General features: G+C 38.7%; 1 protein-coding gene across 2 annotated transcripts; it reads left to right on the plus strand.

Moving 5' to 3' along the window:
• Positions 1-406: 406 nt before the first annotated feature.
• Positions 407-23559, plus strand: LOC145783438 (cilia- and flagella-associated protein 100-like). Of its 2 annotated transcripts, XM_082595313.1 has the most exons (14): positions 407-492; positions 1177-1253; positions 1862-1972; positions 2966-3112; positions 4440-4640; positions 4861-4989; positions 6267-6355; positions 7376-7594; positions 8324-8436; positions 10798-10928; positions 12474-12671; positions 13336-13485; positions 23092-23222; positions 23364-23559. In XM_082595313.1, the coding sequence occupies exons 2-14, from the start codon at positions 1182-1184 to the stop codon at positions 23452-23454; spliced, it is 1782 nt and encodes a 593-aa protein (XP_082451439.1). In that variant the 5' UTR covers positions 407-492; positions 1177-1181; the 3' UTR covers positions 23455-23559. The 2 variants fall into 2 exon arrangements, with proteins under 2 accessions (XP_082451439.1, XP_082451440.1); XM_082595314.1 differs by lacking the exon at positions 4440-4640.
• The last annotated feature ends 805 nt before the right edge of the window (positions 23560-24364 follow it).

A 24364-nucleotide genomic window follows, 5' to 3' on the forward strand; every position in this document is an offset into this window, starting at 1 on the left:
TTGCATGGATTAACTACAGCGTTGTTTTTGGTGAGACCAGGACAAAAATTAGTAGGCTGGTATTGCAAAAAAATATTTGAAGACAACATCTGTTTAATTTGAATAAATTATATTTGAGAAGGAAACCAACATATTATCCAAATGTGGTTCCTTGGGTACCACAAATGGAAAAATCACCACGATGAAGTAATTATGTAGGCTAGTAATAAGGCGTCCCAGTCTAGCGCACGTTTACTGCATTGATGAGGTCTTGGTCGAAACAGTGACCGTCCTGTCAGCAGTTATATAAAATATACAAAATCCTTGTCTTGTTAATTCAACGTGACATCACTATCGGACCATATATGTTGTCATAATTATTAAAATTATTTGATTTGCAGCCATAAAAGGAAACATGTGCTGAAATTGATTCTACTAAATGTTTAATAATGAAATCTAAAAAACAATCAATTTAATATTCTTTTAATCTAAAGGCACTGCTTCAAAGCAGAGGTAAGTGGATAGACCTAATTCAGCTTGTACACTCTGTTAGGCTGAGTGTAGTCATACCGTCCAATGCAGCTTACACGCTTTCTTGTAACGATCTTTTTATTTAACATTGAGGCAAAGTGTTATAAAAAAGAGGCCAGTTTTTATAGTCAGTTTGCCAAGATGGCGGCTCGCCATGTATCTCTTTGTCAGTCAACCCCCATTATTTAGAGTTGCAACAAAATCTTTAGATCGGGTGATAAGCTATTTTTATTGCAAAAACTCTTGAAAGCAAATCTCTTAAGCCATAAATAAAACGCTTACTCATAAAAATAAAATATGCCTATGACAAGTTAGCACTTATTAACAAAACATCGGTAGAACTTTGTTCATTAGAAAAACAGGAAGTGTTGCTAGAGTATAGCTTAGTATACTGCGGATGCGAATTCTTTGGATGTAGTGCATTTTTCTTACACGTGTTGTGATTTCGGGTACGAGGATTTCATTGGTACCGGGCCCAAATTATCTTGTCAACCGCGCTCCCCATAGGAACTCTTCCTAAGGAGTGGCCACACAAGCATAGCCTATATCTCCACATCCTTCTTTTATGATGATGATTCGTTCTGGAGATTTAAAGATTGATATTACTCTAAAACTAAAGTCTTCTTAATCTGAAGAGATAATTTGCTTACCGCGATTTTTTCTTAGAAATCATGCCAATGTACACTTTCGATGAAGAGTATTCAAGAAATGCTATAAGAAAAAGCCATAATGAAAATATTGAGGTTAGAAAATGCACTTTTTTGTCTATGACTAAAGTATGACTTGTCTAAGAGTATGACTTGTTTTCAATATCTAAATTTTTTCTAGCAATGTCTAACAAGTAGTATTAGTAAAGAACCCCAAGTAGCCTTCCAACTTAGCAGATGATTAGCTGGTTATGAATCTTATCCTCCGACTGAAAAAGCCTTGATAGGTTATTCCTGGTTGTTTTTGGATACTTGTAGAAGCTTTTGACGCAGAGCCGGTTGCTGAAATTGGCAAAGTAAAGTTTTCATAGTTGTGGAGGTGTTGTTGTCTGTGAGCTATTCCATTCACTAGGTGCCGCTGAATGGAGAGCAATCCTGAAAATGAGTTGCTCAAGCACACGCCCAAGGGCCGAACCAGCGCCGCTTGATCTTTAGTCAGGCGCTAATCACTGAGCTAACGGGGCGGACGACTCAACGTAGCACTGTTTGGGCATAATTGACTTCAATAATCTCAACATTTAATCTCAATCGAGTAGGCTAATTAGACTACCGGTACTGTAAGTTGAGTAGTTGACACAGATGTAATTAAATTAAATAAAGAAATTAAGATGTCTTAGCTTATTGAAACAACACAATAATTTCAGGAGCTAAACCTACCGCCTATTGGCAGCGAAAGCTGTTTCAACTTGGAAGCAATATGGAATGAAAATCCTTTTTCTTTTCCAAAGGGAATGAAATGGATAGATTTGTCACAGGTTACTACTAATCGTAGTTCTTGTATGAACTGTGTTCCAGTCGTTTTGCATTGTGACTTAGCCTACTTATATCGTCTACACACTGGTTTATTTAACTTTTTTTGCAAATGGCCAAGTTTTGTTTGATTAGCTTTACTTTAATGACAGCCCCTATTCTGCAACCTTCAAAAGTTCAGTTATTTACTGCAGACTTTGTTAAGTTATTTTGCTTGTTAGCACATCAAGCACAGAAGAATATTAGGCCTAGGCCTACCACTTAGAGCTGCTGCTGACACTACGAATAATCTTGATAGTTATATTCTGTAGACTGTTGAGCACTGTCAGTAGCAGATGTAAGATATAAAAAATATAGAAAAATATTACTTTTAGCAACAAGACAAAATTAAATTGTCGAAACCCTCACGGAGCACTCCCCCGTATCTCAAAGCATGGAAATGCCATTTTGAGAACACAGCTAGCAAATCAAGCATTTTTACAGTGATTTAAAGCTTGCAGAAGATGGAAGAACATTGAACATTTTTACAAGTAGTCTAATGTAAAAATGCTTGATTTGGTGGTTGCCAATCGGTTTCACGTAATTTGTGTTTTTCTTTGAATGCTTAGGAAAAAACTGTAGTTTAGACCTAATATAACTTCCTTGGTGTCAATCCGCTATTGGGTAAGTTGTTCACCTTTCTCGCCAGAGTTTTAAGCTATTTTTTGAAAGTCGTTTTTTGCTTTTTATTGCATGGCCACAAAAATACTGTTAAGTACCGTTTGCCAAAATTGTTTTCGTTTAAACTTGAAGCAATCGACACAGACCCCAAAATTAGTGATTCAGCAGGCCGTTTTGGGACATTATGACGTAAAAGTGGGGTAAGTAATATTTTCCCATCACTCTATATGTCGTAGTTGGCGGTAAGTGCTCTGTATTAAGAAAAAGAAGTGAATTTCTAATGGTCCATTAAGACATAGGAAAAGAGGCCAGCAAATATGACTTTGTCTGTACTTTAGGAAGAGAAATTGAAGAATCTTATGAGACAGCGTGAAGAAAGAAGCAAACCCTTGAGAGAGAAACATATATACAGCACCAGACATGCTGTGACCACGTTGCCCATCCTTCGACAATTTGTTTCGAAAGTTGACAGTGAAATAGAAGCGGTAACGCTATGCAATAGAATAAGTAGCCTATTTATGTTTGCATTTTAAAATCAAAAATATTATAAAGCTTAACTGCAAAGCTTAAATGTCGCTGTTCACACACGCATGTCATGAAAGCAAATCAAAGTGTGTAGTGTATAAACTTTCTTGCTCTTCCGCAGCAAAAAAAAAACAAAGTTACAGTAATAACTATAATATGTGCAATATGTCAGATAAATTAAATCTATTAGCTTACCTAATACAGCACTTTTACGTTTTTAACGATATAAAGTATAGCTTGTGCATCAATCTTATTTAACTAATTTAACCTCGGACTCACTAATCACACAAATAAAAGTGATATGACAGTTACAATTAGGTAATTTAAACACTGACTTATTATCGTCTAACATGATGCTCTGTAGTGCAATTTAGCGGTTTTGTACGTAATTTATTTTAGCCAACGATGAGATTCTATGGCGAGAACGAGAATTCATGTTTCTTTCAAGGGCTTTCAAGTATAACGATATATTCTTCTTGCAACGGCTCAGCAGGAGCTGTGACGGAGTGATGAGAGCTCTGGCAGGTCGCTTGAAAGAGCGCCGGTTCGACACCTGTCAAGAGCATGATGACGATTCCACATTGCTTATGAGCATGTGGTCGTGTCTTTGGTAAGACACTGAATAGCATGCTAGAAGGTGGACACGAAGATTGGCTTCCTTGACTTCCTGCCAGCTTAATCTAAACCTTCAACCACCGACTGTCTTAAGCCTGAACACGACAAATAAACAAAAGCTGCACGTGATCACGGTTAATAGCAAGAGAGCGGAAAAGACTGAAGAACCTTCAGAGTTCTTTCACGTTTTATCGAAAACATCCGAGCTTTTTAAATCAGCTTTTTGCATCCAGATGTTTACACCACTGTAGTGGTTTGCTCTCTGGTCATAAATTGCTCCGTAGGCTTGTCTAATATCCATTTCTCCAAGTTTTAGGTCGTCAGTTAAAATCCGCCCGATAGCTCAGTGGTTGCGCGCTCGACTCAAGATCAAGCGTCGCTGGTTCGACTCTCGGGTGTGTGCGCTTGATCAACGCAATTTATGGAGTGCTCTCTATTCAGTGGCACCTAGTGGATGGAATAATTTCCCGGCAACAACACTTCAACAATCGGAAAACTTCACTCTATCAATTTCGATAACCGACCCTGCGTCAAGAGCCTCTACAAGTATGCGAAATTATCAGGAATAACCTATCAAGGCTTTGTCAGTCTGATGATAAAGATTCAAAACCAACCAACAGTTCGACAATAAGTAAATTTTATCTTTTCTCTTGTTAAGTCTCTGCTTCACAGGAAATGAAGATAAAAGACAAAATATTTAACGATCATGCTTTAACTTCCGCTAAGAAGTTACCGTTTCGACCAATGGATAAAGAAACCACTCAAGAATTGATTAACAGAAAAAGAGAAATGTTTTTAGTTAACTTCACATTACAAACAAAAAAGGATGAAATATCTGAACTCAAGCTAAAAGAAATCAAAGAAGAGAAAAGTGTGAGATTACATTTTATGCTTGTGATTAAATCTAATCCTTCCACTTCGTATAAGTAGGTTTAAACTAAACGTTGGAATTGATGTGAAAGAAGTATTGAGATGTTTAAAAGCTATTACTAAAGTATTAGAAGTATTAGGGTCAGTTTAAAAAGAAATTTACCCTTTTTATACAAACGTCTTAGCTCGCTTTTTGCCTTGCTAAATAACCTTTTTGTTGCAGGTGAACAATTTTGCAGAACGTATACGAAAAGACGCTTTTCTATTCGACGAGTTTCTCAAAGCAACTGATCAGGCAGCAGCGGACGCCATGAAAAGCGCCGAGAAGGAAACTAAACTCAAAGCAGAAAAAGTTGGGTATTAATATCTAAGCAACGCTGATATAAAGTTGGTCCCCTACTCAGTTACTAAGTCTCGGAGAATGCGAGTAGGGTAGCACTGACCAGTTCCTTTCTCTCGGTCACCTTTCCTTCAGCAACTACACCCAGTACCGTTGACAGGAGGTCTAGGGAGTACGTTTGAACCCGGGCCGGAGATAATTTTGGGGCAGGAACCTTTTTAAGGGGTCTAGAAACATAAAGAAACCACAGAGTATTCTTTGGATACAGTGCGTTTTTCTTATAAACAACCTTGATTTGGGGCCCAAAAATCTCATTGGTAAATTTATTACAAGCTAACTAGAGGTGAGCTGTGTTCATCAATGACCAGCTTAAGCCGATCTCGAACCAGATTTGCATTGTTGGAAAGGCAACGCCTTTTCCGCTCAACCATCCCAATGCTGATGTCCCAGCTTTCGAAAGTACATCACAAAGTTTGATAGAAAGTAGGCTACTTTTTAATTAAACAGTGTAGCCAACTGCTGTATTGCAATGAAATCTGAGCTCCTTCCTCGTCTGCGTGATTAAGTGGTAAAAGGCTTTCAGACCTTCAAAACGACTTCGTTTCGATAGCGCTTCAGAGCACGCGGTTGCAGTAGCGTAGCCAGAAATTTTAAAGGGGGGGTTTTGACCACCCAGCGTCGGGGGGTCTGGGGGGCCTCCCCCAGAAAATTTTGAAAAATTACTTTGAATTTGGTGCATTCTGAGAGCATTTTCAACAAAAATGTGGGTACGAATATTCCTGTAAAATGGTGCTGTCCGGTAGCATAGCAAAAGGATAAGATCATGTTTTCTTCGGCATTTTTCAGAAATAAAGCTAAGTCTCTGTGTTTTCTTGTTGCTAATTCCTGGCTGAGATGTTTGAATGTTTGGTATTGGCATAACTCGCTCTTTTAATGCAATTTTGTTTAAAATTAGGCAAATTTTTTTTTAGACTGAAAGCATTATTCTCAATATCGTGACGTCACACGCGTGCCAAAGGGGGGGGGGTTGTAACCCCCAAAACCCCCCCTTGGCTACGCCACTGCGCGGTTGTGTCTCGGCAAGGCACGACACGCCAAAATAATTTAACAGTTGGCTTGATGACTACATGTCTCAGCTGCTTCCAGCTGTTTGTTGTGTTCCATATGTAGTTCGTAGTATTACTGCAGACAGTGGTACACTTTCTTGGCGCAACGGCCGCAAAAGAAAAACGGTTATTCCGCTTACCCGATGTTAAAATTGTATATTTTATACATTTTGCATGTTATAGATTGCTGAATTGCGTCGTACTCAAGTAAAATGTAATTCCCTGAAAGGAAAAATTTCGAAACTGGATGAAGTATTGGCAGAATACTTAGGGTGAGTGTTTTGGTATCATGGGGGTTTTTTGATCCAGGGAGTCTTTTGACCCTTAATCACTTTAGGAGCCGCGACTTTTTCAAAAGGCCCGAAAATTGAAAAAACTACGGCAAATTCATTGCATATATGGTGTGTTTTTCTTAGAAGTGTCTTGATTAAGAGCCCAAAGGCCTCATTGGTACCGGGTCCATTTATTATCTTTTCTAGGGTATTGTTGATATGTACCCTATGTGCTCCATTTGTGGTTTCAAGTGGAGTCATCAATAAGGACAGCGCATTTTGTTTGATGTTTTGTTATCGAAAACAACGTCTTCTTGAAGGTACTCAGAAATTGCTTGAAACCCAAATAGCTATAACTAACCTTGGGCATTTTGTTTACGATGAAGTGATAGACAATAAACAACAGTCTAGGTTGCAAACTCACTGAGTGGAAAGAAAGCCAAACATTGGTTCGATATCCAAATCAGATTACATAAACCTCACCAAAGGCTTTGATGTTTGTTCCTGCTTTGCGCATACAATGAGTGTAGGTGTAGCCTAACTTAACATAATAATCAACATCATCTCTATCTTTTACTTGTCTGCGTTGCTATAAGTGGCATGACAAATTGTCTTTATTGTATAAAAGATGAAAGGGATACGCACTACGCAGCCTACAAGTGGGAATATACTGTAATCATTAAAACCAACATTACATTTATTGGTAAAACAGGCTTGGGGACTTTTGAAGTTAGCATCAAATAAATTTTAAAGCAATTTTTAAATTCATACCAATACTACAAACTACAGCAAAACAACAGGATGCTACATAAACTATGATAAATTGGTGGGATTGGTTGACTTTTTAATCAGTAATTACCTGATTGCTTTTACATGTAGGCCTACATAACCGCTATAAATATTTATTGTAAAATATTTAATACAGTAGGCTAAATGTACCATTGTAAATGTTTATTAAATCCTGTTGTTGCAAAAACGATAAAAGCTGTTATTGATTTGATGAAAGTTTTTTCTATATAGGTACAAGTCGTTTCTTTTGCGTTTTCACTATAACTGTACAAAAGAGAAAGGTCTTGATCTCACAAATGAGCAATGGATGGAAAAAAGTAAACTGAAGATAAAAAAGAAATCAAGTAACCTATTTCCGAAAATTCAACAAGGAAAACTAATGGATGACAAGAAACGACGCTCTTCAATAATGTTTTATAGACGAAATAGCTCTATGGGAACTGCCCCAAAGTATGTATGCTTTGGGGCTATTTGACTGAGATTCTGCAAATCATCGTAGTCTAGCCGCCTAGCGTATGTCTTTCATAGTCTTGTATTGTCGTAACTTTTCCTAAAAAAGATAATGTTGCACTGTTAGTTTTTGGAAGAGTAACCAAAACTTAAGTTTATCTGGAATGGTTCGAATCTGGAATTGCTTATTGAACCGACCGGATGACCGGTACTTTTAATAGCATTGTAGGCTATTTTACGTATTTAGGCTTACGTGCAGTCAGGGTCGTTGAGAGGATGATTTGGGACCGGTACTAATAAGATTATCAGACCTCATTAAAGGAAATTCCTCAAGTTCCCTGTCCCTTTGGAAAAGTTATAATTTCCCAAATTCACCCCGGTCCGGGTCTAAAATTACCCCTTGGACACCCTGTCAACGCTATTGCGTGCAGTGATTGAAGATTTAGATTAACTGGACAGAAAGCAAGAAAGTCAATATCTTTTCACATGTATCGTATTGCCACAATGCCACATTAAGTGTCTTTCCAAAGATTAGTAGTCGTGTGTTTTTAAGCGGGGTCGAACCAGCGCTCTTTCGAGTGTCCTATTAAGAATCTCACCAGTTGATCATAAACATCATGAAGCAGACCTTTTTGTATGAATTATTAATATTTGGCTAAGATCGACGGTTAAGTAAGATTCAGAAAATTTTGCGTTTTTGGAATTAAAACGTCCTTGAATATAAACCAGAAAAACTGTTCGAAAGCTATCTTTCTGGGACCCATCTTTGCAAAATCGACAATTGCACACAATGACCACATATCCACATAAATGGCATGAAGATGAAAGGGAGGCCGAAGCACGTAAGAAGTTCAATTTTAGAGTTTTTTATTGCTCGCAAACTTGGACAAAGTTTGTTAAATTTAATGTTTGTTTAGTGTAGGGTAGTAGCCTAGTAATTTTATGTGGTATTTTCACCCTTAAAGCTCGTAATTATCCTTTGGACAGTTTTTAAATGTATTTCTACATTGGTAAATTGTGTTGAAATTATTAGAAACTAAAATACATCAATGATCAACAGTTTGCCTGCTTTTTTCACAAATTGGTGTGTTTTGATGACCCCATCGATGAAAAGTGGTAGCACCTAGCAGTGTCGGGTGCAACAGAGCTGACACAAGAAAAATTTGTGTGTTTCATTGTTGTTGGAGTGAACTTTATCTACGTCTTGTACGTCCGATAGCTCAATTGGTTAGCGCATCACTTCTGGAACGAAGAAGCTTCAAGATCAAGCGGCGCTGGTTCGACTCTCGGGGTGTGCGCTTGAGCAACGCACGTTAAGGACTGCTCTCCATTCAGCGGCATCTAATGGATGGAATAATTCCCCGGCAACAAGACTTCAACAATCGGAAACTTCACTCTGTCAATCTCGGTGACCGGGCCTGCGTCAGTGATTCAAAGCCTCTACAAGTATGCGAAACTGCCAGGATTAAGCTCTGCTAGAAGCTTTCCCAGTCCGAGGATAAAGATTCAATCAATCAGTCTAGAGTCTGTTGTCCTATCTCTAGAGTAGACAAAGACTAAACCATTAATAAACGTAAAATAATGTAAAATTGACAAAATTTGGAGTAAAGTCGCCAGACTGCTTAACTTGTTTTCTAATGAGAATAAATTTCAAAAGTTTTTATTTAGTTCCATTTGTTTCACTTAATTTTTCAATAACTTATTTTATTTTTTGGCCAGCTAAATAACACATTTTTCACCAGCAACAACACTGTTTTCCAGTTTATTTGTTGCGATAAAAGTCAATAAAAGAATTTTTTTCCTTCTTGTATACTTAGAAACTACTTCAAATGATTTTACTTTCATTCTTTCTAAAATTTTGCCTCGTTTATTGTTTTCTTTGTGTGTGCTACATACGGGCTATTACAGATTATTTCCTTGTGTTCTTCTGGTTGCAGTGGTGACTCAGAAACGTATTGGCAAATTAAACAAAGAATACCGCAAGAAAATATTTTATACATAAATTTCAGACGAACAATCTCATTCTGTATATATGGGTTAGGTAGGGCTACCATATGTCCTCTTTTAAGAGGATTTTCCTCTTTTTTCATAAAAAATAAATTGTCCTCCAAGGACACTTGAAAATGCTCAAATGTCCTCTTTTTTGCATTGCTATCATTTTCAACAAGGTTTTATTTTTATGTGACCTTGGCAAAAGCTAGATAAGGCTAAGCAACGATACCAAAAAACAAAAGTTTGTTTTCTGTGAGCTGTTGCAGAAGTAGGCTATATTATTGTTTAAGAAAAGCGTTTATTAACTTTGAAGTTGACAACACATTGCTTGCTGTGGATATTGTGGATACATTTATTTCTGTGGCAAACGAAGGCAGTGTTTATCGATGACCATGTCAGATTTATTTCTATTGTTCGACTCTTGTGTTGCCTATTTGGATGAATAGACCACTAATTTCATTTTCCGAGTTCGCATCTTTTCATTGGATGCTTATTGCTTATGCTGTCTTACACCAAAGAATAGGATAACGCTTTTCAGCGGTGTGTGGAAGTAGCCTATCTGTCAGAGAAAAATGTTGGCATTGATGATATTAAACTGTTCGATCTATACCAAAGCTAGTGCAAAGGCGTCTTAAACCTGATAGCTAGCTTGCATTAGCTTTGTTTAAATGTTGGCACATTAGAAAATGGACAGAATAGTTCCAATATTGCAGAACTATAGATTTTTTTTATGGATTGTTAAAAATCGAGCAATTCTTCATCTGCAATAAGCCATGGCTCAAAATGCAAATGTAAAACGCATGTTTTCTGTGGAGAAAATCAAATAAACAGCAAAATGTTCATTGACTGAATCTGACAAATAAATATGTTAGGCTATGTTTTTTATTTTTTACTTTGCTACATAGGCCTATATTTATCTAAGAAGATGTAAAAATTGTTTAAACGTAAAAATCCACTGGCATTTTACTTGCTTACTAAACATGTCCTCTTTTTGGGTGATGAAAATATGGTAGGCCTAGGGACTAGGGTTAGGGCTATGTTAGTTGGGTTTGTTTGATTTAGTCATTTTTATGCGATTCTACTGTTTCAAATACTATACTAAGTAAACTTGTTCACTTGTTTATACTAAAAACGGCTTGTTGCTTTTAGTTATTTAATGTGCAGTACGGCAACATGAAATGACTTATTGCTTTTAATTATTGCATTTGCAGAGACAAAAAACCTTGAGCCCATTATGAAGAATGTTAAATGTATTATAAATGTCATCCATCAAAAAGAAGAAGAAAATCTCAAGTTGATATATCACTTTCAAGCGACGAAAGATTCTCTTGATGAACTTAAAGTGAGTTTATGTTTACAGATTTTTTTCTTCCTATGTGTAAGCCTAACTACATTGTTTGTTAGGCTACCCCTTTTTATTCATTGCACTTTGAAATAGCTTGGTTAGATTCGTTACAAAGGCTTGTTTACTTCTAAAATAGAAATTAATAACTTTATCTCTTTCGTAATATTTAGGACTCACAACTTTTTTGAAATCCCAATTGGTGGGTCCCAATTTGTCTCAAGAAGTCCCAATAAGGATATTGTGACACTTACTAACCGACCCAGTGCTCACTAATTTCTTTTATTCTCTTTATGCAGTGAGGAAAAAAAGCAGCTGAAGTAGACGAAATACCAACATGATAAATATAAATACTTTATATTTGAACGAAAGAGTGACTAAATCTTTATAGCTTACCAGGAGACCGATCGGCCTTTTTTGTCACATTGTGAATAATAACATCAGTAGCCTATGGTGTTTGTCAAACATCTCATGTCAAACATGGTGTTTGTCAAACATTTCATTCTCTGTGAAGAAAGGGGCGTTATCTTCCCGACTATCAGCACAAGGCTGAGCACTCACTAGTAGGCTACAGCGAGCAGTTGCGATTCGCTAACCATAACGGTGTAGCTTCCACGCTAGCCATGCAGGCCATCCAATCAACTATATGTTTCTCGGCATTTCATTCACTCCTAAATATTTCGTTACCATGTGATTTAGCCTACCCGTGAGGGGACTGGGTACACCACTCAGCCTTGCACTGTCAGCTCGGCTACAGCGCAATTGATTTCCCTCCGCAGGAAGCGATGTGCTACAAAAAGGGAGCTCAACAAAAACATATACGAGATAAAAGCAGTAGGCTATATCCTCCTGGTGATACCAACAAGACAAAATTGCGCTTACTACCTGCTCATTCTTTCCACTGTCCAATGCCACTAAACATGAACGCAATTGAAGAGTGTAGTTTTAAAAGTGCTTAAGTCAGATTTTTCTCAATAGGCATTAGCATTGGGTAAAGTGTTTTTGGTAGCCACCTAAAGGTTGTTTTAAAATTTCAGCAAGAAAAAAAACAGCCAAAGTCTACTTTTGAGTGTCACAGGTTTCACGGCACGATAAATTTTTAGTTTTAAAACTACCGTACCAGTAATTAAGTCCTGTCTCAAATTTGAGAACTTAATTTGGGAATTTTAGACTTAAGCAATTGAAAAATTACACTCTTCAATCGCCCTTCGTTTGGTTGGTTTTGAATCTTTATCCTCGGACTGACAAAACCTTGATAGGATATTCCTGGTAGTTTCGCATACTTGTATAGAGGCTTTGAACCACTGACGCAGGCCCGGTCACCGAGATTGACAGAGTGAAGTTTCCGCTTGTGTTGAGATGTTGTTGTCGGAAAACTTTCCATTCATTAGGTGTCGCTAAATGGAGAGCAGTCCTTGAAATGCGTTGCTCAAGCGCACACCCGAGAGCTGAGCCAACGCCACGTCATCTTGAGCCGAGCGCGTAACCACTGAGCTAATGGGTCGGACTTGTATATTCGTCTACATCATTTTTTGGTATTTTTAGGCTTCTCATGATGATCAAATGATGATGATGGACAAAGAAATTGCTCGATTGAAAGACCAAGTAGCTATCATTGACAGTACCATTTACTGCACCGAAAAGAGATTCCAAGATATGCAGTTAATGTGTAGGATACTAGGAGTGGAGAGTGGTATCCCTGGTGAAACCGATTTGGATGATCTAAACAAAAAAGTAGAAAAGGTATTGTAAGATACAAAACACCTTGTCATGAAAGTTGACTGCCAAGAAAAATACATCCCAGCCTTAATAATTTTTATCTTATTTATTTGCATCAGACCATGGCTTACTACTTATGTCGACCCACAAAAGTAATTATCTACTTATGCAGTAAGCCATGCATGAGACCAATAGGTCCATATTCAGCACAACGCTCAAAACAAAACAGTAGGCCTGAGTAAAAATTGCAATAACTCAGTTAACAAACAATGCTCTTGTTTGAAGATTGAATTATTAAGCAAAATCCTTCCGGAATTATCATGCAATCTTCTTTCGGTAAATTACCAAGCAAGGGCTTTCGGGGTGTGCGCTTGAGCAACGCATTTCAGAACTGCTCTCCATTCAGTGAATGGATTTCAGCGCCTATGCATGGAATAATTGCCGACAACAACACTTCAACAACGATTGGAAAAGTTCACTCTGCCAATCTTGGTAATCGACCCTGCGTCAAAAGCCTCTATAAGTATGCGAAACTACCAGGAATAACTATCAAAGGCTTTGTCAGTCCGAGGATAAAAACCAAACCAATAACCTTTTAACATGGACTTCACAGAGAATGATAGCCTACTTTTGAAAATTGAGTTACCAAGTTACATCTTTTAAATAACTCCAAAACATGGCTTTGCAGGTGTATGTGGCAATCTTCGGAAAACTTATTATAAACATCGATTCCCTCACAATGCTAACTTGCATAGAAAAGAGAATGGATCAACTGATAGATGTACTTGATGCTATCCCAGAAACGGTGGTCAGAAACTTCCAAAAAATGAAGGACCGAGTAAGCAATCAGAAACTATACGGTATAGCCTATTATTATTTATAGCACTAAATGGCTAAAATAACATTTAAATATAATCCTAAAATAACATACATGAAATTAGTAGACTATCTATAATTCGGGCTTTTTATTTTTTGGTTAGATTAACCATGTGTTTCAACCACTTTGCTTGTAACTGTATTGTCATATTAACTTTTAAACACAATCTATTTTATGCATTTGTTGAATCATTGAATGAGCCATAGCCGTACGAGACCAAACCATGCATTTTGGGAGGGCAGAACGTAAATTTGACCAAATCTGCACGCTTTCATAGAAATTGCCCAAATATAATGCATGCGGTGCATGCACGGGCGCCGATCCCTATAGGACAGTGGGGACATGTCCCCACCATCTTTTTACATGTCCCCACCATCTTTTTACATGTCCCCATCATCTTTTTACATTATTTTTGTAACGTAAAAGGGAAAATATTATCCGAATGTCACAATTTTACCAGTCAAACGTTTAAAATATATTGAAATGAGGGGACAAAATTTTTGTTTTATGCGAGGAAGCCCCAGCCGTAGTAGAAATATTTTATTAGGCAGAGAAACCCTGGTGTAACTCGCAAATTGTATTTAATTTGGTTACGCCAGGGCCACACAGTGCAGAGTTTTAGAATTACTTTGAAAGAGTCGTACAAGCATGTAGTGCAGTAAGTGTAGCTTGTGTTACTTTTGTATAAGAAAAAAGCTATTTTTTCAGTTATTATTACATTGAGGTTAAGAGCTGCTGAAATGTCTTTACCGGTTTGGCAAAAAATTGTATATAGGAAAATCAGCAGTTGGAAGGCTGGCAGGCAGCTTTTTTCAATTGAAAAAACTCTTACCCTACCCAATTTTTAAAAGACTTGTCACGTTCCAAATCGTCTTCAGTATGGACATGGCCATGGTCAACCTCCTAAACTACAAGGTCGATCGTTCAGAGTATTTTGCAGTCATTGACAGCTCGCAGCAAAATCTTACTGACTATTTCAAGTCGACCGATCTTGAGCACTACAAAATTCTACAAGAATCGCTCTTTAGTGGAAAGCTACAATCACATTTGGTAGACGATTATCTTCAGTTCTTTGACACAGAGTCCCTTGCACAAGATTTTCGAATGATATTCAAGAAGATACCATCCGCTGTTCGGCAAATGTTTTCGCAAGTGGAACTTTTGCTCATATCACCAGCCCGCTCGTGTTCAGCTGAACGCTCATTTTCAACTTTGCGACGTATCAAAACTTTGTTACGATCTACCATGACACAGAAACGGTCAAATCATGCAATGGTCTGCTATGTGCACAATAAAGTTTTGAATTCGATCAACCTTCATTACAAGCCAAGGATCAACCAAGGACTTCGTTTTTAATTCGCCGGAGACTCGTTGCCGAGTTGCAGTGTTTGGACTTCTGCTGTCCAATGCTGACACAGACAATTAAAATACATCGCATTAGACTTGTAGCCTATCTACTGTAGGCCTATTTGTTTGTTTGTTGAACAGACCCCAATCTTTCAGCTCGCTTCGCTCGTCTGCCCTTTCTTTCCTAGTAAATGTCCCCACCAATCTTAGAGAGCGATCGGCGCCCATGGGTGCATGATAACAGTGAAAAACTAACATAGGCTAACAAGATCACCAGCTAGCAAGAATTTCTTACCAAAGTAAGCTAATCAAGATAGAACAACTGAATTCATCTTTGAAGATACCCCATTTTGCATTGCTTGATGCTTCTGAACTTTGGCATGGTAGGTAGGAGTAACAAATATTGTTTTCCACACCACAAATAAAAACAACCCCACTTAAATATTCTGTAAAAAAAAGTATAAGGTAGGGGTAGGATAAAAAGTATCATAGTATGTTGCTCTCATAGTCAAATTTTTGCAGTATTGCAGGCGCTTGCTAACTGCTGACATCAGAACCAAGGGCTATACATCTGCAGTAAAGTATAGTGCGGCACAGATAACTAATGCATGCCATCGTGCAGCAGTAGGCTAACTGTTGAATGCTTGAGCTAAAAACTATAAAAATGTGCTATCTATACATCATCACAAGAAACACTTTTTATGCATGCAGCTTGCCAACATTTTTTTGCAACCAGAAAAAGCAGGTCAAGTTAATGCAAACAACTGGATCTGTCTCCACAGAACAGAAGTCAAGATATTAATGAAAAAAAGTGGAGCTGCCATGTTTCACACAAGATCTTGCAAAGCAAATATTTTGCCAGGCTTGCATGGCAGGTTTTGAGTTTGGAAAGCTTTCAAATAAATGAATATATTATGATTGGTTTGAGATTATATGTTTCAGCAAGTAGCATTTTAAATGTTGGTTAAATTAACATGACACGTACAGTTGCACAAACAAACTAAACATTTTTTTATTTTGGGGTGCAACTGCATCATTTTAATTTGGGTAGTTTTATAAAAGTAACCAAACAAAGCTAAGCAACACCACAACATTAACATTACATTTAACAGGTACGGTATAACATTTATTTGTTAAATGTTGTGGTGTTGCTTAGCTATGTCCGTTTATGGTTGAAAAAGTACTGTAACCTCTCCACCCGAATTGTTTTATAAAAGTATTCACCAGATTTATATAAAGTCATATTTTGTAGTTGCCCAAATCAAGATGATGCATTTATGGATATTATGAAAAAAATTAAAGACTATGTAAATTTTGATGCCGAGGCAACTGCATCATGCCAATTTGGGCAGTTTTATAAATGGACTATGATCACATAATTTCATATTTTTTTGTTGCCCAAATCTAAACGATACAGTTATGTAAATGGGAAAAATTTATGAATTTGTTCATTTTGGGGAAACTGCCTCACGCTAATTTGGGCAGTTGCATAAACAGACTAATCAGTTTCATCAAATAGCCTAATTTCATGTTTTCAGCTGCCCAAATCAACACGATGCATTTGTGAAAATTAATAAAATTAGCTATGTAGCAAATTTTGCGTTTTGATTTGGGCAGTTTCACAAAAGTATTGTTACGGCCAATCTCTGTACAAATCAAACGTCATATAAAACCGTTCAAGTCTACTGAATATTACGTCATGGAAATTCCTAAAGCATGTGCCAAAATTGCACCATCGTTCATAAGACCTGTTTGGGCCTGTTTAAACAGGAAATATTACATCAGCTTAAACACCTGTTGGAATGACTTCATAATTGTCTTTCATTTATTGCGTCACAGTTACTTTCTACGTGAATTTGAGATATTGATATCTATTCTGGTCATTCGTAAAATGATTGTTTGAAAGTTGGCCGCACATTTAACTGTTGGCTTAGTGCTTGCTAGCTGGACAAAAGTTCCGTCTTTTATCCAAGTAATTTGTATTGTAGTGACAGTTTTTAGGTGTACGGCGTTGCACCAGTCATTTCGATAGCCTCGGGCTAATTTTACTGGAATACACTTTGAATAGACGTTTCGAAAGTGTGTTTATTTTTGGGTCATTGCATGCAGACGAACGGATTTGGGAATCTTACGTTACAATTTTCCCACGAAGAGATTATGGTTTACCGCTGTGACCATAAAAAATAAAAGACGATTTTGTTAGCTGGTAGGCCAAGAAGCACTTAGAAGCATAAAAAATAAAGACGAAGTTGTTGGTTGATAGGCTACAAAAGCAAAGAAATAATAAAAGAAGATCTTGTTGGTTGGTAGTCTAAAGAAGCAAAGAAAATTAAAGACATTTCTTCTCGGTAGGCAACTGAAGAACTTTAAGCTAAAAAGTAAAGACATTTCTTCTCAGTTTGGTACAGAAGAAAAATAACTTTGACATTTATTGGCAAGAAAGAAGATTAAAGGCAATCCATCTGTGCTTGAAGATTCAAGTGGAAGAATCCAAGCAAGTTTTGTGGACGTTTGGACTTCACATACTCGTACAGCTACGGTATCGTGCATTTAAATTCTTTTTTGTATTTTTACGGTCTTTGCAGTTAAGTTTTTTATAACTACTGTAATTTTGTGTGTTTGTGTAACTTAATTTTTTAATTGTTAAATTTAGCCCTAACATTTAATATGTCTACACTCGGTGGCGACAGGGACTCGACCGCCGTCGACTCGACTGAGTTTAAGCCTGATGATGTTCTTTGCGGTCGGGCAGGCCATTCTGGGGAGGGACCCATTAACGATGAGGCTAAGTCAGTTCGAGAGGCCCGGCATCTTAGACGGGATATTTTGACTCAAATTGGGAAACTTTCTGTAGCCCTAGGTTCTTTGAGTGATAAGCAGGAACTGTTAATTTTTAGATCTAAGTTATCTACTTTAGAAGAGGAATTACGGCATTTCCATGCTCTTTTGAGTAAAATTGTTAACTCTGCAATCTTGGCAGAACTTCGTGATAGGGTAGATCCCGAATTTAACTCGTTAAAAAATAACTTCGAACAAAAAGAAAGTGAGTTGTCAGATAGGTTGGATGCTGACATACATCCTGAGGATAGCGCCTCAAATGTAAGCACTAGGATGTCTGAGAGCTCGTCACGGATAGTTGCACAAATTAACCTACAGTTAAGACGAGAGGAGCTCCAGATCCAAGCTGAGGCCGAAGCAAGAGCTGCTGAGGCCATCGCAAGAGCTGAAGTCATACGAGCTGAGGCTGCCGCACGAGCAGAGGCTGCCGCAAGAGCTGAGGCCATACGAGCTGAGGCTGCCGCGAGAGCTGAGGCCGAAGCGAGAGCTGCTGAGGCCGCCGCGAGAGCCGAAGCTAGAGCTGCTGAGTTCGCACTCAAAGACGCTCAGTTGAGGGCCGAACAACGTAAAGAGGTAGTTTTAGCTGAATATCGTTCTGAGTTGGGCTCCCGGCGTAGCTCTAGGAAGGGCTCTTCTAGGCATTCCAGAAGTGAACATCAATCACAGTTTAATTTACCTAACCTTTTCCACACGCCTGTTCAATCCGTAAGTGGACCTGTACAATCCACATGTTTTCCAGCTGTTTCAGGAGGTCTCGGGGCCGCGGCTAAGGATCTTCCGAAGGCTGTAGAGCCAAGGTCTGCAAATTACAACCGAACTCCTCCCCCAGAGCGTACAGGTCACGGGGCCGCCATTAGCAGTAATGCTTTGCCCCCTTCACAGTTTTCAGCGCCGCTAGTTTTTGATCGCCCAGCTACACGTAATTTGGGTGGTTGTGAGAGGCGTATCGTGTCTCCTGATTTTAACGTATGTGAGGATCGTGATCGGGCTGTGCATGTGACTGAGCCCACTCAGCCCATTAAGGGATATAGCTTGTCTTCTCCCGCTAAATCGAGTTCTCAACAGCAGGATTGCTTTTTTGAATACCAAAATAGTAGGACGTTCTTCGATAAGGCGGCCTTGATTGGTTACGATGGTAATAATATGCCATTTGTCTTCTTTAAAAATCGTGTTATGGCCTTGATGGCAGCTTCGCCCTTTAAGGGAACTCGTTTGACTTTGTTGCAAGCAGCTTGTGTTAGAACAGCTGCACAAACGATTGCTAATTTGGTTTCTGACACTCCTGGCTTGTCAGAGGAAGACAGGATAGAAATGTCGTTAGCTCGCTTGTCCCAACGTTTTGGGGTTCGTGGAGGTCTTTTCGCAGAACCAGAAATTAGAAAGTATCGCTATGGTAGCAAATTGACTTCTATCTCTTCCAGTGATTTGAAAGAATTTAAAGATGAATTGTCGCAGTGTTTGCTTTACGCGAAAGCTTATGGTCAGCGTGATAAATTAGAAGGACGTTTTGTTTTGGATTTGGCTAAGCGACTCCCGTTTGACGCTAAGCAGCGTTATCTTGACTTTTTAGGTGATCAGTATGGTAGCACTGAGGAACCTACCTTTCAGAGTTTGTTTGATTTTGTAGTACGGGAGGAAACGCGCAAGTCGACTGATTTTAGCATTATGCTAATGGGCGATTCTGGTGAGTCGCAGCATTTTAAAAAGTTTGGCAAAGGAAAATTGCCTTCATGTCCGGTTAGGCAGACGTCGGTAAAGCCCCATGATAATGTGATTTCAGGGAGTTCGCAGTACTCGACTGCTGTTGGCGCACCGCGCGGCGGTGTGGCCAGACATAGTGACATACCGGCGTGTTTTTGTTGTTCGTCACGTGGTCAAGTTGAATATCATTTTTTGTCTAATTGTAAAGAATTTTTGCGCTTGACACCTAAAGATCGGAGAGATGTCATTGTGAAAGCTGGCAAATGCTTGAATTGTTTGCGCCAGCATATGGTTAGAGACTGTAATCATGCAAATAACTGTCGTAAGTGTGGGCCTAACAACGATAGGAAACACTATTTTCTTCTGCATGATTTTTATGTGACGTCACGTGATTCTCTGGATTCGGTCGGTAAAGATGATGCTGGTGCCAGAGTTCCTGTGCGTAATGTTAAGATTGGAAATGTTAAAGCAGCCTTTAACCGCGTTACTGCTGCTCGTGTTTTGAATCCAATGACTGGCAAATCGAAGTTGGTGTATTGTCAGCATGATCCTGGTTCGCAGTTGACCTTTGTTTCGAGTGACTTGGTGTGCGAACTTGGTCTTAAACCGTATGATAAAGCGTCGTTTAAAATAGATACTCTGGCTGGTCAGAAACCTACTTGTGCTGACCTTGTTAAACTCAACATCCAGTCGTTAGAGACTGATGAACTGTTTTGTGATATAACCTCGGTGGTTAACCCAGCTTGGGCTGACGATGTTAAAACTTTACCTCATAAACAAGATTTAAGTGGTTTCCGTCATTTTCATGACGTGAATATGTTTCATTTGAATGATTGTAGTACTGTAGATGTACTGATTGGCAACGACAACGCTTATTTGATGTGTGCAAAAGAAGAGCGTGTTGGTGACAATCGTAGTGAACCGCATGCTTTGCTCACTCCTCTCGGTTGGTTGGCTTGTGGTGGTAAGTCACCCTTAGTTGAAAGCGTTGCTAAAGTGTGCAGAGTGCAGACGTCTTCAGAGTCGGATGTCATCTCTGGCTTTCAGCGTAAAATTGAGTCTCGCGATATGGAAATAGCAGACTTGAATAAAGTCATTCAGGATTTGACGTTGCAAAATGAAACCTGTGAATTGTCTCGCAATGATATTTTGGCTAGAGAACTTATCGAACCGAATATTGAGTTGAAAGATGGTCGATTTGAGATACCTGTTCCGTTGAAGGAAGTTATTGATTTACCTAACAATTTTGTGTTGGCGTCAGATAGAGCTGCTGATTTAAAGAAGAAGGCTTTAAAACAATCTGAATTCCGAGGAACTTGTGTAAATGATGTAATGTCTTCTTGTCCTGAATTGTCTGACTTGTTAAACCCTCTGGCAGATGTCTTGGCTAGATTTCGGCTTGAAAGATTTGGTTTCATGGCTGATGTGACCAAATACTTTTTTCACATTTTGGACTCTTCAATTCGTAAGCCCAATTTTATTGAACTGCTTACGTACACAGGCAGTGCCGTTCGGATCGTGAACGAACGCCCTTTGGTACCTTTGAGTGACGACCCTAGGGATTTTACTGTCATCACCCCTGCCTCACTTTTGACCCCATACTTAGACCCATACTGTGCTGTTGGGCAACCACATGATCGTGACCAATTAAGAAGGGATTATCGGTTCAATTTGTCACTTTCTCAGCAGTTTTGGAATAAATGGATCGATTTTTACTTGCCAGGTCTTCAGGGCCGGAAAAAATGGCTAAAAATGGCCGAGAATTTGGAGCCTGGTCAACTTGTAGTGGTAGGTTCTCTCCAAGACATTGGTAAACGTGGGAAGTATCAACTTGGGAGGGTGCATGAGGTAGTTCCACAAATTAGGAAAGGGAAGCCTGTGGTTCGTAGAGCCAAAGTTGCCGTCTGCAACTATGATGAGAGTACGGGGAAAGTGAAAGTAGACTACGTGTTGAGGGATATTTCGTGCCTCGCCCCCGTAAAGAACACCTAAGTGTTAGGGTTTGAGCCTGGTTTTGTCTGCGGTGGCCGATACTTGTCTGAGCCCAGAACAGTCGGTTATTATCGCAACCATTGTATATAGCGTCATTTTTTGCGTGTACCTATGGTACCAATTTCATGTATCGTCGTGTTTATTCTTATTGCTGTTCATTCTTTGCATGCCCTTTGTAGTTACGTATTAACTTAAACGAGAGTGATTCAAACAATTTGTGTATCGTGTGTTTTATTCATTGGCTCACGATTGTCCTTCAATTCTTTTTTAGTTATGCCATGTTAGACTGTCATAACTAGGGGCCGCTATGTTACGGCCAATCTCTGTACAAATCAAACGTCATATAAAACCGTTCAAGTCTACTGAATATTACGTCATGGAAATTCCTAAAGCATGTGCCAAAATTGCACCATCGTTCATAAGACCTGTTTGGGCCTGTTTAAACAGGAAATATTACATCAGCTTAAACACCTGTTGGAATGACTTCATAATTGTCTTTCATTTATTGCGTCACAGTTACTTTCTACGTGAATTTGAGATATTGATATCTATTCTGGTCATTCGTAAAATGATTGTTTGAAAGTTGGCCGCACATTTAACTGTTGGCTTAGTGCTTGCTAGCTGGACAAAAGTTCCGTCTTTTATCCAAGTAATTTGTATTGTAGTGACAGTTTTTAGGTGTACGGCGTTGCACCAGTCATTTCGATAGCCTCGGGCTAATTTTACTGGAATACACTTTGAATAGACGTTTCGAAAGTGTGTTTATTTTTGGGTCATTGCATGCAGACGAACGGATTTGGGAATCTTACGTTACAATTTTCCCACGAAGAGATTATGGTTTACCGCTGTGACCAAGTATTAGAGACATATTTTGGTGGCTGCCCAAATTGGCATGATGTAGTTGGTTAAATGCATTTCGTACTACAGTTTGATCACCATGCAATACATCAATACGGGTTTGCCAAATGAAAATTTTGCGGCACATTTCTTGTGCAAATAAGAGGCTGTACTTAGTTTGATAGGTAAAAGATATTAATTTATAGTTTTTCTTAATTCATGCAATTTTGTAGCTTTTCATATAGCAATTTTTGCCCTAATAATTGCAAAATTTTGCCCGAATTCGCGACGTTTTGAAACAACAGGGGGGGCGGATGCCCCCCTGGCTCGTACGGCTATGGAATGAGCCAAAGTGTTAGATCTAGCGGTTTAGCCTACAATGTTTTCCTATTTATCATATTGTGAAACCGAACCTTGTTTGTTCTTTTCTAATATACAAGTTGGCAAAACCTCACAAAGCTTATAGTTTAAAACTGTGTTGGTTCGTTGGTTTTGAATCTTTATCCTCGGAATGACAAAGCCTTGATAGGTTATTCCTGGTAGTTTCGCATACTTGTTGAGCAGGGGTTTTCAACCTTTTTACGATCTCGTACCACTTGAACGCTCTGTACTGCCAAGCGTACCACTTCTTGCAGAACAACTAATTTGATCGAATCATATTTTATTTAGAATAATAATATTGGTCTACTAAAGTAACATTAAAGCACCACAACTAAATTTATTAAGATTTTTTTTCCTGTCCACCAATTGGTCTATGCGCGGTGTAAACTTCAAGAAGTCATTCATTGATGTTTTTATACTATTAGGCTATATTTGTACATACGTAGGCTAAGTATTTTTTCATCATTGCAGAAACGACGCTTTGAGCAACGCGAAGAAAAGATCCTGCTCCAACGCAAGAGGCAAACTGAAAGAAGCAGGCGCGCATCTGAACGGGCAAATGATAAAAAAACTAAACGAATTGGCAGAAAGCTAATGTTCAGGTTATTTTATATGCATACGCTATCACTTTCACGTTTGATAACAGAGATACCTTAACCTACGATATAATAAAAATGCTTTTCTTGTGACTTTAAAATAAGCTACAATGGTAGTTTGTAATTTCTTTTGCTTATTTCTAACAGGTCAGCACCGGCCACAATTAAACCACAGATACCAGTAAAGCAAGATGAAGAAAATGTGTCTGATAGTGAACAGTTTCTAGAAAAGCATTAGCCTCGGTTAAATTCCCAGACACAGCAAAGATAAAATTCAACGGAGAATGGATTGTTTGTAACGTAGCTCGTAGCCTACTCATCGTAAAATTGCATTGTAGAAATAAAGAACAAAACAAGACAAATTTGTTGTTTATTTCTGATATTTACTGTCAGGCTGTAGCGGATCCAAAGGAGGGTGGGTGGCCAGACCCGGATTTAGGGGGGGCAAAGGGTGCAGGTGCCCCGGGCCCCCCGACTTTTGAAGCCCCCCCCTACGTGGAAAAAATGTGATTTTGTGTGTTTTTTTTCAGCCTTTGAAGTTTCTGCAAAATGCTGTGCAGTGCTGGATTAATGTTACTGTAGACGTAGCCTACTAGATGTTTTTTTGCGCCGTGGGCGCAAAAACAATTTTTGCACGAGGGCCCCCCGATCTAAAAGTGCCCCGAGCCCCCCATCAGCTAAATCCGGCCCTGTGGGTAGCGTTTGGTTGTGTGTCATCCCTCCAAACAAACATGTTAGTTTTCTCCGGTTTGGCAAAACTTTATCCGACTCTTTGCTCGCTCAAACACATTTCGTTAACCTGATCAAGGGTGTAGACTGTAGAGCAGTGCTCTTTAACCGGTGTGCACGGTGCACCCTGGGGTGAACTAAAGTATCCATGCGGTGCACCACTATGAAAAGGGGACAGTGAAATATCAGGACGACTTACTTTTGCCTAATGGTTTTTCTTGCGATGTGGACAGCTGGAGGGTCACTGCAAAATTGAAAAATTGGCAGAACTTTTTTTTTACTTGTTTTCTTTACTTGTTTTCTTTACTTTTACTTACTTTCATTCTCATCAAATAAAATGCTACGCTAAAACTTGCTTAAAATTTTGAGTGCTAGAACAGTAGAACATCTGCAGAACCGCACTGCTGCATCGTGAGGTT

Source organism: Aplidium turbinatum, chromosome 14, assembly GCF_918807975.1.
Source record: "Aplidium turbinatum chromosome 14, kaAplTurb1.1, whole genome shotgun sequence".
Classification (NCBI taxonomy): Eukaryota; Metazoa; Chordata; class Ascidiacea; order Aplousobranchia; family Polyclinidae; genus Aplidium; species Aplidium turbinatum.

Excerpts from the sequence above, each read along its gene's own strand:
- LOC145783438 (XM_082595313.1), top strand. The coding sequence starts at position 1,182 with ATGCCAATGTACACTTTCGATGAAGAGTATTCAAGAAATGCTATAAGA. Across the intron at positions 1,254-1,861 it reads GCCATAATGAAAATATTGAG|GAGCTAAACCTACCGCCTAT; the intron begins GTTAGAAAATGC and ends CAATAATTTCAG. Across the intron at positions 6,356-7,375 it reads GTATTGGCAGAATACTTAGG|GTACAAGTCGTTTCTTTTGC; the intron begins GTGAGTGTTTTG and ends TTTTCTATATAG.